This window comes from Corapipo altera, unplaced genomic scaffold, assembly GCF_003945725.1.
Source record: "Corapipo altera isolate COAL_440 unplaced genomic scaffold, ASM394572v1 0, whole genome shotgun sequence".
NCBI classification, from domain to species: Eukaryota; Metazoa; Chordata; class Aves; order Passeriformes; family Pipridae; genus Corapipo; species Corapipo altera.
In genome coordinates this window covers 57,203,131-57,221,248 of record NW_020884872.1, presented here as the reverse complement: position 1 = coordinate 57,221,248, position 18,118 = coordinate 57,203,131, and the positions used below count along the sequence as shown (strand labels likewise).

The window sequence follows — 18,118 nt, the reverse complement described above, 5'->3', positions numbered from 1 at the left end:
GATTTCAAGTATAAGAGAAACCTAAAATTAGAGATGAGGACACCCCTAGCCATTCATCTCATGTAAACTACTGTGATATTCTGATGTTTTGTCCAGGATTTTCACATTCTTTTAGAGAATATAAATTTTCCTCTTACTCATGGTTGGTGTATTTTGTTCAATGGAGCACATAAATGAGGTACCTGAATTAGTGGTAGAGTTTCTTTAGTCTTCTGAAATCCAAAGGAGAAAGAGGAGAGGCTGAGTAATCTATTTAGACTTCCCCTGACTACAGAAGCCAAGATTTTATAATTTAGGTGCCTGTTTTAAGAGACTGAAGTCAAGGTGGAATGACTCTGAGTTTGTGGCTAAGCAAAGGAATTAGTATTTAAAAGAAAACAAATACTTGCCCTACTGGAAAAGTCTAACAATAGTGGTGTAGGCAGTTCTGTCCAGATGCTTGCTATTGCTTTTCTTTGTGTAACGACCTTCAGAAATTGATAAGTTCAGTTTAATTCTTACTTCTATGAGGTAGCTGGTTTACAACTTCATTTCTCTGAAGACTAGAAACCTCTTTGTCACTTCCAGTCTTAAGTATACTTGATTCTCTTTCCTCCCTTGACCAGTTCACCACAGCTATTTGCTTTTGTGACTACACTGTTCTTGAAATGCCTGTTTTGTTATTGATTTTCACCTAGCAGACCTTTGTGCTTTTAGGACAGAAACTTGCTCCTCTTAGTATTTCTAGAGACACAGTTAGCTGGCTTTATTTTGTATCATGTAAAGAATACTTGAATTCTTGAATCATATAATGAATACTTGAATCAGAAGTATTTTTGCTTAATAAAATATTGTACAAATTAGGAAATCTCTTTAGTTCCTATAGCTTCCTAGTACCATTGCTTCTGCATATTGTATGAGGCTTATTACCTTGTGGGAAGAGTTTTGTAGTTAAAAAAGGAAAAGATTTGTTTGAAGAAACAGCAACAGTGAAAAAATGCCAATTGTTAGCCTTTTGTCATTTTGATTTTTGTTTCCAAATGTTGTTCCAGTATATCCTACATATTTAGGGTTTTTTATAAAATTAAAAAGGTCAATAAAATACAGAAACTCTGTTTTCCTATACCCATGCAGGTGTGCTTTCATTAGTAAGACTACAGTAAATTCGAAATGAGACTTTTAAAAATGGCTAATCATGTAATATTTTTACTAATGGGTATGATTATTAAACTTGTAAAATGCTTGTCCTGTAACTGTTGTTTTAGTGTTCTGCAGAGTTTCAAATCTGCATACCCTACGTGCACATAAGCAGCATTTCAGTTCTGGGAAGGAAAAAGATTTCAGATTCAGTTTTCTTTTACAATATTTTCGGATGTTTGCTTCATATTTCTATATTCCTTTTCCTATATTTACTACTTTCTTTCATTTTCTCATGCACTGCAAGAGCAAATTAAATGTGAATATCTAACCAGGTCTGTGGCTTCCATTTAGACAATGGGTGCTAGAGGTCAGATACAGAAATCTACAGATAATGACATGGTTGGTAGTAAACAGGTCCTGTTGTGATACAAGCCATTGCTCAGGGTGATATTTGCAGATGAGAACATTAAAGTGGCTTTGCTGAACTGAAGCATCAGGAGACATTTTCAGAAGTTCTTAAGAGATAACACTGAACAGGTTAAAACCATGGCTATAAAAGTATTTCACATATCCATTTGTTTAAAATTAAGTGCTAAACAGAATGGTTGCAAAAGCTATACCCCAGTGCAATGTTTTTATTTCAAACCTTGCAGATTTAGCATAGGTATTTCAGAGAGCAGTGATGTGAATCTGTATCCTATGGAACCAGCAACAGATTTAGAATTTTAGTAAAGCGTGTTTATATAGCTTCTTTAGAAAAAAATAATGCATTTGTTAGATGCATCATATTCAAGTTGCTACATAATGAATTACATATTTCCATTTGTTTATCTTCATACATAGTGGTCAAATACAGATGGAGATGTCTTCCCTTGGTCAGGTATGTTAATGAGTGTATTATTACAAAATATTTTTGGGGGGAAGGACATGGAATAAGCCAACAATTTCATCAATTAATAATCTGCCAAGTAGGGAAGGGACAAAGCTAGTAGACTGGAGGACAGAACTCATTTTTCTTTAACATATTTATAGAATTGTTTGTGGGGGGGGGGTTTATCTGTATATGTAAAATTTTTCTGGTTACTTTTTCATTGTAGTTTCCCTGCTCCTGTGTGTAACTGTCATGTATGCCAGTTCAGTTATGCATCCTTGTCTACCATCTGACCCCCCCATCTCCCTCTTCTGGTGTAAGAAAACAGTGCATTCATTAAGAATAACCACAAAATATTTTGTGAAATAGCAATTAGTGTTTTTCCAGAGTACTGTCCTGTAATTACAGACACTATCTGAAGTATATTTTTGGATTTTTACAGAGTGATATATGCAGCTTATTATTATTTCAGTATACTGACCGGTGGACTGGTATTCTTTATGAAGTGGTTTTAGATTTACATTATCTGTCTGTTAGCACTGGAACTGTAATTATATAGTATCTGCTTACTTCTTTGTTTACTTTTCAACACAGTATTTGTCAGAAATATTTTAAGGTAATGTTTTGCAAAAAAAAAAATAGTTCTATTTCCAGTGATACACAGTCTGAAGAGTTATTTATCTTACAGAGAGAAAATGCTGAAGAGGAACTAGAATTTCAGAGGAGGAGGGAGTTGATTATGGAGAAAGCAAAGCCTGAAGCGAGAACTTGTGAACACAGTGAAAAATGGTCATTGAGTCAGGTATGGAGGTGTCTAGATGCAATAAATGTGGAAACATTTTGCATGGATCTTTTCATTCTGTCAATTTATGTGTGGGGATAATGGGTTTAGGCCCATCTGGGGGGTTGGTCTGGCTTTGTTGTTTTTTTGGTGGTTTTTTGCCTTACCATGAATCTCAAGGTTTGACTATAAGTGGAAAGTTGATTAAGACCTATCTCTTAGGAAGGAACTGATACAATACAATTAATAAAAGTATTTTTTCCCAATATAAAGTATAGTAGTTGCAGTGGTTGCATTCCCCTGGAAAAAAATGTCACCTCAAAGTTATATCTTCAAGAAAATGAAATACCTGATTCCTCTTCTGCCCTCACCCCAAATATTCTTGTAGTTATATAAGCTTCCAACTTATTAGCAGCAGTATTTTTATTGTGTTTCATATTGCAGACTGTTTTTAGGTTGAGATGATAGTTTTAAAGTTTCAAAAATATTTTAAGATTTCTGTACATTGTAATGTAAAGAACTGCAAAAACCCCTAATTTAAATATTTGAGGCATATATTATTACTTCAGAACTTGCTATATAGGGATTTTTGTGACTGCTCTTGCAAGAAGATTGTGAGAACAAAATTACAGAACATGCTGTTTATATTGGTAGTACATTAATATGATCTATTGTATTTTGGTTTATGTTGATGCCTTTCAAATATTTTTATGTGTCATCATCTTTACTATCAACAATTCCTACGATAACCTTGTGAGTTTGTTAATCTGAATTTTGTCTTTGCTTTTTCTTTAAAATGTCAAAAAAATTGAGTTGGTTAATCCCCTTTGTTGTATCGTTGTGCATTGGGTTTACCACATTTTATTTGGAACAGTTCTTATTGCTTGTTGAGATGAACAGATAAGGCTAATTCAGTGTCAAAGTATGTGTGGTCTCTGTAGTTTAATGAACTGTTTAACAAGGATACACCACTGAAGAAAAATCTTTCTAAACACCTGCAGAGGCCTGATATGAATTGTATTATGCAGGTGAAAGTACTAGGCACATTCTGTGACATGGAAACGCTTCCTGCAGGACCAAGTTTTTAATCATACTGTGTTCTTTGCAGTACAGTAAGCACTTGTGTTGCTGCTTATGTTACTAAATGAATTCAATTCAGCATAAATTCAAAATTCTGACTAGCACAGAAGTGCTCCAGCATGCAAGTCCCCAGGTAGAGCTGGCTGGGATCAGATGAGTAAGATTTTTTTCTGTTTATTCTAGGTAATACAGTGGTTGAGATAATGTTATGAAAGATGTCTAAAGCTGAAGAATTTTTTTTAAGCTTGAAAAGTGGCCAAGAAAGGTTATGAAGCAAAATGGGCGTGTAATCTTCCTTCCCATCTTGCTGGCTTTTGGAAAGCTCTGTGATTCTTGGGACCTAGTGTTCCAAGTGCTCTCTTTTATCTTATTTACATTTTCTATCTATTATAAAAACTTTTGTCCTAAGGAAATTGTTTTGAATTGAATTATAATTTACTTATGCCAGCTGTGTTTCTGCTGTGATCGAAGCTGAATTAATGATATTATTTCATATTTATTAATATGATGTACATGTTTCCAATATAACTGTAGCAGAAGTGGTAACAAAAGGTATGTTACACTGCAATTATAAAATTAATTGCTTATGGAATACTTCTCTCCTCAAATTTGTATTAAAAATGTATATTTGCATACTAAACCTTGGTGGCAGTTTAATTAAAAAATATGTGAAACAAAATTGTATGCAACATTTTAACCAACAAACATAAAAATCTTACAAATACAGTTATAATCCCTTAGTATTGAAGCTAAAAAGTTAATGACAAATCTGTGTGAATAATTTCCATGTTTTTTTAAAGTGTTGCTTGACTAGCAATAGCAATAATATTTATTATTTATGCAAATTAATGGTTTCAGCGAAAAAAAGAATTGGATATTAATATATATCTGACTATCATGAGTAAAATGCCCCGTTGTGTTGTATCAGTAATGTAGTTTCTGAAATAGTTTTTTTTTTTTTTATCTTTCCAAACATGCAGAATGATCTAATTGTTTGGAATACAAGTGGACAAACCTCTCACAATGAGGTAAGATGCTAGTGCCATTTGTTTGTCTCTCATATATTTTATATGAGTGGTTCATATACTAAATGAAATGTAACTGAATATCACAGAACATATGACTGAACTCATCAGAAATGGATAAAGGGCTTGTTTGACCTGTGGTTCATTCTTGTCATCTTAAGGATTTACTAGCATATAAAAATACACTTTCTGATAAGCTTATTTCTGAGTTATGTAGTTTAATATGAAACATTTATTTTTTTTAATATTTTCTCCATTCTGACACATTTTCTTTTTTAAATTTTTTGGGGTTTTAATTCTTCCTTGTTTGACAAGACTTTCAGTTAATTTCAGTGGAATTTCTTTTTGCAGAGTTGTGTCATGTCCTTTATTAGGTTTCAGAGGGGAGTCTGATTTTATTGAATCTATTGCTTACACGGTTCCAGTCTCATCAGAAGATCAAAAAAGGGAAACTGCATGGAGCTCCTTACAGAGATTTTTTTTCTTTTCATATTGTTTTTGCAGAAATAGGGCTTCTCCTTCTACATTGCATTGTACATGAGCATCTTGCAAATTTATGAGCACCCAGGCACCTTCCACCAGTCTTGGTGATGGGACTTATATAGTTCCCAGCTCCCAGAGGAATCACTTTTTAAATGGGATTCCTATTATGGAGTTTGGTCATAGGACTTCTTCTGTGTTACCATTAGTGGTATGATGATTATACCTCACCTTCTCCCGTAGGTTGCTGCTCCACTCTTCCTGCTGCAACTCTTAGCCTAGTTTAGGGTCAAGGGTGATCCTGCTCTGAGGTGTATGCTTAATTTCTCCTTTTCTGCTTTTTATGCAGAAATTCAGTGTTGCGCAGAAAATACCGTGCACAATGGTAACTAATTCTGAGAAAGAAACAAACATATCTAGGGAAAAAACATGTCTTTGCTTTCTTTTTCTAAATGTACTCTACTGCAAAATGTATATTTGATGGAACCAAGTGATGACATGTGAGAAAACTGAGAAATAATTGAGCTTATCTATAACTAGGGGGAGTATCTTGCAGTCTTTTGTCAGAAACTCATCTTTTCCAGGAGAGGAATAGGGCACAATAAAAAAGGGAGATTGTCAAAGTTTGAGGCTATATTGTAATCAGATTATGGTGGAGTTGTAGCATGCAGAAACTTTTGCATTTTACATAGTCAGATATGCTGAGATATTCTGGATGTTACTCTTATTTTGATTTATGTTCTTGAATTACACAGAATAAGGATAAAAGTCCAGCAATGTCTCCTACTACAAACGCCACAATCCCTTTTGGCCTGAAGCCACGATCAGGTAATGTGGGAAAAAAAATTGACCAACTTGTGTGTTCTGGTTTGGGGTTTCTTTACATCTGTGTTTTTATTAGATGTCTCTATGTTTTTCCCTTAAGAAGGCAACAGTGTAACATTTCCTGTACAACAGTCAGAAGATCAGAACATTTTAAAGTTTTATAGGTTTGAATCAAGATTAAATTTGTAAGAAGTATGTATTTGGCATATTATATATGGATCAATTTTCATCCCTTACTAATAAATTAGATTTTTTATAAAATTATATGTGTATACATTAAAAATATGTGTTTGTATCTAATGATATGTATTTTATATGTATATACATATTTATCATCTGTGCTACATACTAATTGAAATAAAAGTTTTGCTTGATTGGTATGTAGTGATAGAGTTGAGATTTTGTTGAATAATGTATCTGAATAATTGTTTGGAAGACACTTATACATTGCTCTGAAAATTGTTCCCTGCACTGAGTCTTTCAGTATTTATGCTTGTGTAAAGATCAAGCATTATGGGAAGATCAGGTCTTTACTTCATCGAGTTTAATGAATTTGCAATACACTAAATCTGGGTAACCACCAGTCTTTGTGACAAACAGCAGTTTATTTAAAAGCAAACAAAACAACCAAAAAGCAAACAACAAAAAACTCCCAAACATATATATATGTATTTGAGAGCTTGGATAACAGCTTCCTTTAAAAACATGATTAACTCAGTCTCTGTTCTGAGGTAGTCAGTATTATTAAGTCATCTCACATCTCCTCTAAAGAGTAACTATAGATTTTTCAGTATATTTCAGCATCCTAAGACTGTAGTTCTGATTTCTCGCATTCACCACAAATGCTTTTAAGCAAGTGCTCTTAAACACTACAAGCTTGTAGTTTCCATAACAAAATACCTTGACAACAATGGCAGCAATTTAGCTTTTTGAATGTTTATGAAATTGTACCCATAGATTTGGTGGGAGTTTTTGTGTTTGGGGGGGGGGGTTAAGTGTTAAAAGGCAAGGAAAATGGTACTGAACCAACCTTTTTTATGAAGGAAGATACTCTTAAGTTTCTCATGTAGTTATGATACACAGTTTACCAGATCTGTTCAATTATGTTTCTTAGATTGTTGGAATGTTAAACTCTGGCTCAATTTTTTTCCTGATGATTTAGAGATGATGTTATTTCCATATATATCTAAATTATGAAAATACAAAAATGATGAGCAAATGGGTCTTTTCAGGATTTGTTGAGAATGAAACATTGAGTAATACTGCATAGTCCAGTGGCAACATTGCAATGACACTGTTAGGAGAAGATTTGTGAAAGCAAACGGGCCCGTGCCATGTTGCTGCTTTCATGGGATGTGGCCTGTGTTCTGAGCCACGAGTGAAATCTGCTGCAGGGACTGGAAGCAGCTTTGTTGGAGAGTATGCAAGACCATGGCTTCTTGTTAGTTTAATGTGCACTTCCACATCTTGGTTATATCAGTGTGCCAAGATTTTCTATACTTTATGACTGTAATAGGTCAGGGCAAAATAGCCTATTGACTCTTTTTGAGAGAATTTTTAGAAAGACAGGATTGTAATGTGTTGCAGTCCTTTGCAACAAAACTTTCAAGTCATATCGTGCAAGACAAGATGTACACAACTCCTACAGTTCTTTCCCAGTTATATGGCAGCTCTGTGTAGCCTCAGTGAACACCAAAGTCAGTTGGTTAGAACCTGCTCATTTTCTGCACTATACTAATTCAAATTCATATATTTTAATAACTTTGAGTATACCAACACTATAGAATTATAGTATTATACAGTATAGTATATACTGTACTGTAGTCTTTTGGTCACAGTATGGGTTGCAGTAAATTGATAATCTGAACTTATTTTCTTTTCCATGTCAGATGCAACAGTCGCCCGATCACATACAGTTTCAGTCACGTTAACTTAAATTTACGGCATGGTAAAATAGGGGAACTTGGCAATAGTAAAACTTTAGGTCCAACTTCAGATAAAAATACAGTATATTAGCTATGTAGAACCATGTAACAAAATGAAGCCGTGCAAAGGCATAGTAAAGCTTCATATTGTTTCCTGTTCTGCTCCCACCATAGAATTGCTCTAAAAATAGTGTTAAAATTTTTTTTGCTAATACCTAAAAAAAATATACAGATAAAAGTGCATGACAGAAAATACTGGCATGGTTTTCCTTTTAAAGCTGATTAGCTTGCCAGGTCTCTAGTTTCTTCATGTTTCCTTTAAAACTTTGTGCAAGTTTTGTGAGTTTGAACCATCCTATCACTGTCGGAATTCACACTTCTTAATTATATACTGCTTTATTGCCCTAGACCTGAACTAGTGTAGAGGTCCAGCATTTCTGTGATCTAGGAAAGTTTTTCAGCTTAGTTTGTAGTTTATTCTAATAGCTTTTTTTCATTTAAGGTCTTCATGGCCTTAGGTGAAGTGTTAAAAGTCACTGGAAATGTAAACTCTAATGAAGTTAAATAGTTTTAATGAGTTTTAAGTACTTAACTTTATTAGAACTTTCATTTGAATTAGTTGCTTCTGTAAATCTTTTAAATCCATGTGCAAGATTAAAAGAACATTGAAGTGTTCTAACTAAAATGCGTACATCGTGCTCTGTGGAAAAAATAGTGGCAAATTTTCAATGAAAATATATGCAGCCATATTTTTTCAGAAATTTGAGAGTTTATTTTCACTGTGTTTATTGTCATCTATTTTAAATGAATGTTGCTTTCTGCTTGACTTTCCCCCATCCTCATCATTTTGTAATGATTTATGTCTCTTGGAAAGGTGAAAGTAAACTGTTCTATGTCTGGTAAGGATTCCAGTTTTTTTGAAGTACACACACAACTAGAATTGCATCCAGAGGATAAATCACAGTGGCTTAAACTTCTGTGTTAGTACATACTGATATGTGTTCAGGACTGAAGGTCCTTTTATTTTTCATTTTAAAACTAGGCAAAACATTGGGAAAATTCATATCTGATGGCTGACAGAAAGAACCCTAAGTACCCAAAGAAAAAGTTTTGAAAGGTAATGAATGTGTTTAGATTTCTTGACAGATTCTTTTCAAGGGTCAGATGTTTACGTAGAATGTAAAAGAGAGAACCTTTTTTTAATTTTTCAAGTTATTTCCTCCCGTATTTTAAATACTTTCATAGAGTGTGGACTTTTCAGATTCACATTAATTTTGAAAACCTTAAAAAATATTATTGAAAAGAAACAATAATTACCAGTTTTCTTAGAACCATAGTTTGCTCTTGGGAAGTGCTTTTGGTCCTTGAAAAGGAAACATTTGAAATAGCTAATAAATTTGAAATCTCCCTCCTTCATTCATCAATTGATTAAAATGTTCAGAATGATTGAAATTGAGAGTTGCCAAAGTCTTGCCACAGTATCTTTAATATACCAGACCTTCCAGTCTGAACGGATACTAATACATCTTGCAATCAAGAATATTTTTTGCTTTTGTTCTGTGCCATTTTTAGGTCACTGTTTTTCTTACTTTCTGCTGAGCAAGGTGACAGCAACACAGACAAACAAATTTGTACTGTCAGAGATTGAAACAAGCACTGACAAACCTCAAAGTCATAAAGCAGTTTGTATTCTGAAGTGAGAAATTGTTCCCTCGCAACTGTTTATGTAGCATATTCTTACTTGTGAGTCTAGTGTCTTCAACTTTGGGAGCTTGTAGAGGATTTGAAGCACAACGTTAGTATCTGTGGTGGACATGCTTGTATTTCAAGTTTGTTGGAATACATAAAAGTCATTAAAACTTGACAGTATTTTCCCTCATTTGAGTGCTAGTTACTGTTTTTCTAATATCTGGATATTTATTCTTTCCATTTGTTTTCTTCTCTAACTGCATTATCTGTGTACTTTGGAAAATAGTGAGAATCCTGATTGCCAGCATAATTGAAGACTGTCATTTGCCATAAATCTGTATTCTGTTACTGGTGTTGACTCTACTCAGAGCAATAAATTCTGATTCAGAGTCAAGGCTTTTATGAGGCTATTATGTAAAATCTATGGGTACTCTTTCTTAAAACTTGTTTGTAAACAAGTTGTATGAAGTGCTGTGGTTACAATGATCTTGCTAAGCTTAACAGGCTTAACTGCACATATAATGTATGATTTGCAAATACTAACATTTAACTCTTCATTCTTTTTATCCTGCACCATCTTTCATTCTTTTCTCAAAATTTATGCATTTTGTATTAATCACCTTTGAATTACATCTTTGTCATTACCATATAATCCTAATGCCATATATGAAATGCTGCTGCCCACTTTTATCCCACCTCCGGTCCTTATACCCCCCATGGCTGGACTGGTTATCACTCCCCTCCAACAGACCCATCCCTCAGTTTTCCTCCTATCTCCTTCAACACACTTACACAGGCACAAACATGGGACAACTTTAGCTACAGTATCCCATCTGAAGGAGACAGTGACAATGGTAGGTGTTCTATACATAATTTACTTAATTTTGTGTTTTCAGAAACATGAATATATGGCAAATGCCCCATGTGGCTAAGGATGAAATACACTACTCTTCAGGGAATGTCTATAAGACTAAATACCTCAGAGGATGCATGTTAATTTACTGTAGAATATGTAGTGTTGAAAGTAAATGAGTGAAGAGTGTCACTGTTTTCAAGTCTGGCAAACAACTTTTCACATACACTCCAAGAACTATTTTTAGTGTAGGTTTATTTACTTGGCATTACTTTCAAGAGTTTATAAAAGTTGTACTCAAACAGCAGTTAATTTTGATACCCTTCTTTTAAATTTTTTTTGTAGATACTATTAAAATATGCTACTCCCATCTGCATTTATTGATGCAGGTGCATAACTAACTTAACTAGAAGAAGAATATCTGAAGAAACAAAGCTGAAAAAAATCAGCTAAGCAAAAATAGTGATTTCTGTCCAAAAGAAACTGTTAGTACACTGTCAAACTTCTGTTCATAGTGAAAATCAGGTACATTAGAGGATTTTTGTTGCTGCTGCTTTTGTTTTCTTTTTCTCCAGGGTCTTATTGCCATGGTACGTAAAGTCATGGCACTAATTTGCAAAATGGGCCATGTTTGGACTATCAGGATCTTATACTGCATCAATAGTTAAATGTCAGATGAAAGAAATAGAACCTAGACAATTAAACCCATTGTAAATATTCGATAGGCAGATGTTTTGGGTTTGTTTTGGTTTGGTTTTGGTTTTTGTTTGTTTGTTTGTTTCGGTTTTTTTTTTTTTGGTTGGTTGGTTGGTTGGTTTTTTGTTTTGTTTTTTTTTTTAAAAGTATGACTGTTTTTTCCAGGTACCCTAAATTAGAAGAGTGTTTAGAAGGTAGTGAAACTGTCGAAAGTTTCAGATTGAAATCAAGACCACAAATATTGAATGATAAATGCCAACATTTAGTTTACTGTTAAGGAAACTTTCCTGTTTGACCATTCAGATGCCACTCTGGAAGTCACACTTGAACCACCCCAGACTTTAAGTGCTTTAAGGACTGAAGCCCCTTCACAGCAGGTGTTTTGTTCTTAGTTCAGTTCATTAGTTGACAATATTTGCTATTTGCCACAGCGTTCTTGATTATAAAACCATAAAAGACAGCGTGTGTAAGGAATCAGCTCCATAAAGGAAATAAACGTGGAATATAAGAATTGATACTGGGAAGTTGAAAAACTTAAATTAGTGTGATGATACGACACTACCTTGACATTTTGCTGATGAATATTCTAACAGAGAAACCTTGAGGTGGTTCTATTAGTGCAGCACTTGATCTCTGTTAATCTACATTTGTTACTGGTTTACTCTTCTAAATGAAAGGAGTAACACAGACTAACTTGTGCATTTGGAACGGATAGATACCTCCTGTCATTCACATCTTAAGCCAAATGGAAATATTAGTGTTTATTACCTTGGAAAGGTACAACAGAAAATGGCTTTTACAACTATATTTTTTTTTAATTGGAGTTATTGCCTTTCTGTTATTTAAATTTAAAGTGAATAAATCAATCAAAGAGAAATATAGCTATAAACTTTTGACCTGACTTCATCTCTGCAGGTCATTAGTCCAACCTTCTTTTTGTCACTTAGTTTTAGAGTCAGGTTAAATCATTTTGTGGTTTACCTGAAGGATAATGTTGTCAGACTAAGTACTCAGGACACTAAATTCCTTTATGTGCAATTAATAGTGCACCTATGTGCGTTGGAACTCAGTACAGAAATGAAAATTTTCACAAGGAAGCTTGTCCTTGCCTGTGGTATGTTGAATATGTATTGTGTTATTAACTATTACACATCTAACTTGTTGAAACTTGTACAAAATACTTCTTAAAAAAATTATTGGAACAAGCACTACGGAATAACATAGGTTGACCATGGGTTCAAAAAGCAGAAACTCACTCTTCAAAAGAGTAAAAAGTAGACATTCAAGTGTGTGTGTGAGGTATGGGCTCCCCTTGCTGGAAAATGCATGTACTGCTGAGAAACAAACAACACTCAGGACTGCCAAAACTTCCTGTATTAGAACATTTTTCTTTAAATTCAGTGTATAATCGAAACCTTTACAGCTAATGCTTTCGAGTGTGGGTTTTTTTAAGTTTTGGGTTTTAATTAATTAAGCTTATTTTATTAAGAAACTTCTAATTGTAGCTTCTCACTGCCTGGGATTAAACTGCTTTTTTCCTTGTGGATGAATGTATGTCTCATTCAAGAATGGAAATGACAAAGTAATGCTGATAGTTTTTGGTAACAGACAGTTGCAGTCTGAAATTGGAAGGAAGTGGATCTTGGAACATTCATACTGACTTTGCAAAGGCTTAAGCAAGGATAGCTGTGGCCAAACTGAATGAAGACCGTAATAATATTCTGATTCTGTGAAAATAGAACATAATTCTGAACTATTGCTTTTGTAGAGAATCATTTCAAATGTTGCCACTGATGATAAAGCTACAGTGGCTTTTGAATACCATTTAAACATGTTATTACTCTGCAAGCATGATTTTATCTAGATGTATTTCATCCATCAGAGCCAGCAAAGCTCAAATTATTAGAGTTGTACAGTGGACTAGAAAATCTTAGAAATTGCAACTACAGTTTTTAATAAATGTGATAGGAGATTTTTATTTCACCTCTTAAAAATTTAGGAGCAGTCTCCAATAAATTATTACAGAGTTACTTATACAGAAACTTTAACACAGTACAATCCTGGAGTTTAATAGAAGGCTACACTTGGAATAGTTTCTGTGCTTTGAAAACTTGGGATTTGATTTTTTTTTTGTTGTTATTGTGGCCATACTAAACTGTATACTTTATTAAATAATATTTTATATATTTTTCACCATATGTAAATCTTTTAACAGCCTTTGTATGTTTGGGTATGTGCAGTCACAGTTATATATAGCCTCTCTACAAAATGTTAGGAAGCACAGATCTGTTGATACACTGTACTTTGGATATAGAATTCAATTCCAAGTGTGCAGTTTGCCATCTACACGGGCAAAGATTAAACATCAGTACAAGTGTGACCTCTTGATCTGAAGGTGTGACTCTGCTACTCTCGTGCGAAGCGTGGGAGATCAACACAATGAAAGTCTTTATTTATGATGTGTGCACCTGTGTGTAGATCCTTCTGAATGGTGACACTGATAAAGATGTGTAGTCCACTTGGAGAAGGGAACTGAGCTGCAGTCTGTAGTTCTCAGTCCAGCACATTTTCTACAGGACACACTCCCGCTCTGCCAGTGGGATTTCTGGTGACATCAAAAAGAATAGTTTACTAAGATAAAATGTAATATTTAGGTATTTATTTAAAAGGAACTTGGTTTAACAAATAGCCTTCAATATGGCATTCCAGAAATTACTGATTTAACAGATGTAGCAAATTTCAATTGCCTGAGAAAAGTTTAAATTATGATTGTGATTGCATCCATGTGTACCTTTCCTACAGTTAAGAGTAAATAATCTTTTTTCACTCCTCTAGTAGGTGCTATTAGCAGTTCTTACACTTCCAATTGATGTGCCTTTTAGGAAACAAAAGTCTCCTTTCTTCTGTCCCATTACTTATGGACCTAGAAATTGTCCTAGAAATCCAATATTGGCATTAAATTAACAAAATTGAGACTGCAGTAGCTGTATATAAAACCAGAGGTTTCTAGGCTTTGTGCTTTCCACACCATTAATTGGTACTCAGGGTTTCATGTTGCATTCTGGAGAGAGGTGTGAAAATAGTGATACAAAACAGTTCTTTCTTTCGAGCAGTATTATTTTTCCCATAATAATCTAGTTGGCCTTTAATTCGAATGGCAAACATGGGACAGCTGCATTTTCTGAAGCAAAATGGCAAAGTGGCAAGCAGATGATGGTTGCATTTTGACCATACATCTTGTTCTTCCAAACCGCTCAAAACAGTCATTGACCACAAAAATGGAATTGTAGAGATGCATATGTGCGGAAATGTCATGTAATTATTTCAAGGAACTATATGTGGGCAAAGTGATAAAGTTGACAGGATTGGTGGGAAGCAGTACTGCAAAGACTTTGTGCACTGTTACATTTGCTAAACAGCGTTTTAATGTAGGCAGAATTACTGAATGGCTAAGTGTGCCTACATTAATCTTTGTTTGCTGAGTGGTGGGGTTTTTTATTGGTTTGTTGTGGTTTTTTTTTTTTAGCATAACCTTATCTAGTAAGCATTTTGTTCTGTGTAGGAAGCTTGTCACAGCTTGTTACACAATTCAGTGTCTTGTAGGAGAGAGTTCTACTTAAAAGAATAGGAGGTGTTTCCTACCATGTTAAGATAGAGGGTTTTGTACAGATCAGACTCTCTAAAGGACAGTGCTGATGCTTAATCAGATGATAAAACTTGCCCATTAAGATTTGGTTCAGAAATTATCCACTCCATTGATGTCCAGAGCAATATCCAAAAAATACCATTCATGATTGTAATCCGAGATCAGATTTTACTGTTCTCCTGAGGACAAACAAATTTTCTAACAGTTTTTACTGGAGGTAGCGCCTAAGGATTTTGCTTCATTTAGAAATAACTAAATCAAAGTATTTGTTCTTAAACTAAAATCTCTCTTTCTAAAAATTGTAGTGTTCTTAAGACCACAAAGAAATTTGGAATCAATAGACCCACAATTTACAATTCGAAGGAAAATGGAGCAGATGAGAGAAGAGAGAGAGCTTGTGGAACAGCTACGTGAGGTATGTGGGTATTGGTAGAATTAATTTATGCTGATGGAATGTCTTTTTTAAGGTTTCTTTTTGGAAAGTTGCCTAAGTAGGAGAATGTAAGAAAGGTTAAATGAGGTAATATTACTTCTGCAAATTACACTGGTGAGACTGTTCCTGAAGTGCTTTATCACAGTCAGGTGTCTGTACTTCAGGAAAGGTTTTGTAAAAATGACGTACAGTTAAACAGCATGCCTTGCACCCGTGGAATTAACCATTTATTTAATCAGAAAGGATGAAGTGATCACTTAAGAGAGAGGTCTAGAAACTGTTTCCAAACAGCTGGAGAAGTCTCCAGTTTTACAAGTAAAAGACATTAAATCCGTTAGTTAAAGCTGAAAGCAGATAACTAATGCGTGCAACAGCTTTCTTAAAAATTAAATGAATATTCCATCAATTGAAGATTTGAATACAGAAGGTAGTTTTCTGATACATTGTTTTGAATATAGAAGCTAGAACCTGATGCAAAACTGGCTGCATGTGGTTGCACAGAGTCTGTCTTACACAGCTGATACCTTGGTAGCAGTTGTTTGTGTGACACCTATTTATGCATAAAAAAAAAAAGATGACAGCCTTTGCCACAAGGAATGTCATGACCCTGAACCTGTCAGGGTTTCCAGTTATGTTGCATCAGCAACAGAATAGATAGTATAATTGCACTCCTAAATGCAGTGCAAATCCAGAAACTGTAGGTGACTTTGACATCACAACTGGATTACAAGATTATTTGTTCTTATCTCATTAGCTTCATGGAATGGCTAATTGCAAAATTATGAACTTATTTTAAATAACATGTCTTCTATTATTTAATTTTAAAGCAGGAGGGTTAATTTTTTTCCCTTTACCAAATACTGTTTAAAAGGCAGGATTTTAATGTAGAACTATGCAGACTTTTATATTTTCATTGTCTTACCTCAGACCCTCACTTGCTTTAAGTATGAATTAATCTTACTTTGTCTTACTCATTTTTTCTAACAGAAGAGGTCTTGTTGAAGACTTAATGTAGTTGATGCAATGTAGTATATTAGGAATTCTAAACTTGAATGATGCCAGAAGGACAAAATGCAGGAATTAGATGAGACAGACTTATCGTAATGGAGAAGAAAGTGGAAGTAATAAACTGCAGTAGGATGTAGTTATTCTGAGCCTAGTCTATTCAGCAGCATCAGTGCAGCTTTTTACATTTATTTTAAACATTACCACATATATGTAGCAATTCCCCAAGTAATTGTTCCTAAAAATAATCATAAATAATGTCCTCAGTTTTCCTGCCTTGTGTATTAGTTCAGTTAATCCTCACAGTGAAAAGTAGAACAAGGTTACTTCACCATATCAGGCATGATTATGGATATGTAATAAGGACCTCTCTACACAGTATTTATATTAGATATTACCAGTAGTATTGGTTTAATGTATTATTGACCTTCAGCTCCATGCACTATCCTTCTTTGCCCTTACCCTGAAACGTTGTGTATGGAATAGAAGTTATTTTGTTTCTTGTTAGTTGTGTGATTACAAGTCAAGGAGAACGTATAAGTTTGTAAGCTTATACTTTATTCAATAGATATACCCATTAGTATACTTTGCTTTTTAATTGTTTCATGGTAAGTTAGCATTTAGAGAGATTACACAGAACTTGTAGCCTTAACCAAGTTGTGCACTAAACAAGAAGGAACAACGAGTACATTACTCAGGCTTCTTATTTAGAAATCTAAATGCACATTTATCTTTAGCTCAACCACTTCACCCAAGACACATATTGTGAGAATATTGGTGTTTCTTTCATCCATTCCTCCCATTTCTGTAGAATGAGTGTGTTTTTGCAAAAATTGTTCCATCTCATAAAATATTTTACTTCAGAGACATACTTAGTTTTCTTCCATATGATTTTGTCCACTTGATTCATGGTCACTTCAGACAGTTGTCATCTCAAGAGTGATTTACAATGGAGCAGTACAGTCTAGCAAGAAATACTGGTTGATTTTTGTCACTCGAAAGGTAAAAATACAGTACTTTTGACATGCTAAATGGAAGAAATTGTCTGATGTTGTAGTGTGGATGATTTTTGAAAAAGAAAGCATTTCTTCAGTGGTGACAAAATTGAAAGAAACTACTTTGAGTCTTCAATTTTGTTTAAATCTAGTCTTAAACCCTGAACTCCAGCACAAAATGGCATTGAAATGGAATTGTAGGTGCTCATAAAAAAGTGGAACCTGATCTATGCTGAATAGTCTCACAACAGACAAATCAGTGTTTTAAGGAAGAAGTTTTTAGTTCATCAATTTATATAAATCTGTTTGTAACAGTTTTGAAAAAGTCTCAAAGTGTATTCTTTTATGAACTTACATAGCGAAAATGTTTTCTAATTTACGAATTAAACCAAGGTGGAAACAAACATTATATTAATGAACATGATGATCTCTTCTTTTTGGCATTTGGAAGCTACATGTGAATACTTGGGTAATGTGGTTAGAAAAACTGGGAAAATATAGTGAAACCCCAGAGTGCATTCAGGGGAGGCTATTTCTTGGTGAGGCCACCCAAACAAAGGATGTGTAAGGGAAAACCAAAGAGCTGAATTTCTTTAACTTGGATTTCTTGCTTAAAGTGCTGAGAAGATCATATGACTGTCCCCAGCTTCCTGAAGGGTAGTAAAAGAGAAAATAAAGCCCAGCTTTTCAAAGGC

At 34.2% G+C, this 18,118-nt stretch overlaps 1 protein-coding gene across 7 annotated transcripts in view; it reads left to right on the top strand.

The window, feature by feature from the left end:
* Window positions 1-18,118, top strand: part of LRCH1 (leucine rich repeats and calponin homology domain containing 1) — a 118,842-nt gene that overhangs the window by 77,338 nt on the left and 23,386 nt on the right. For 4 of the 7 annotated variants that reach the window (XR_003528597.1, XR_003528594.1, XM_027648982.1 and 1 more), the window contains 6 exons: window positions 1,963-1,999; window positions 2,679-2,792; window positions 4,832-4,879; window positions 6,112-6,184; window positions 10,545-10,649; window positions 15,296-15,405. Coding sequence is in view for 3 of the 7 variants with exons in the window: in XM_027648982.1 (XP_027504783.1) it covers window positions 1,963-1,999; window positions 2,679-2,792; window positions 4,832-4,879; window positions 6,112-6,184; window positions 10,545-10,649; window positions 15,296-15,405 (487 nt within the window). In the remaining 4 variants the exon portion in view is untranslated. The remainder of the gene's footprint in view (window positions 1-1,962; window positions 2,000-2,678; window positions 2,793-4,831; window positions 4,880-6,111; window positions 6,185-10,544; window positions 10,650-15,295; window positions 15,406-18,118) is intronic. The other 3 variants (XR_003528600.1, XR_003528598.1, XM_027649000.1) reach the window with 1 other exon arrangement.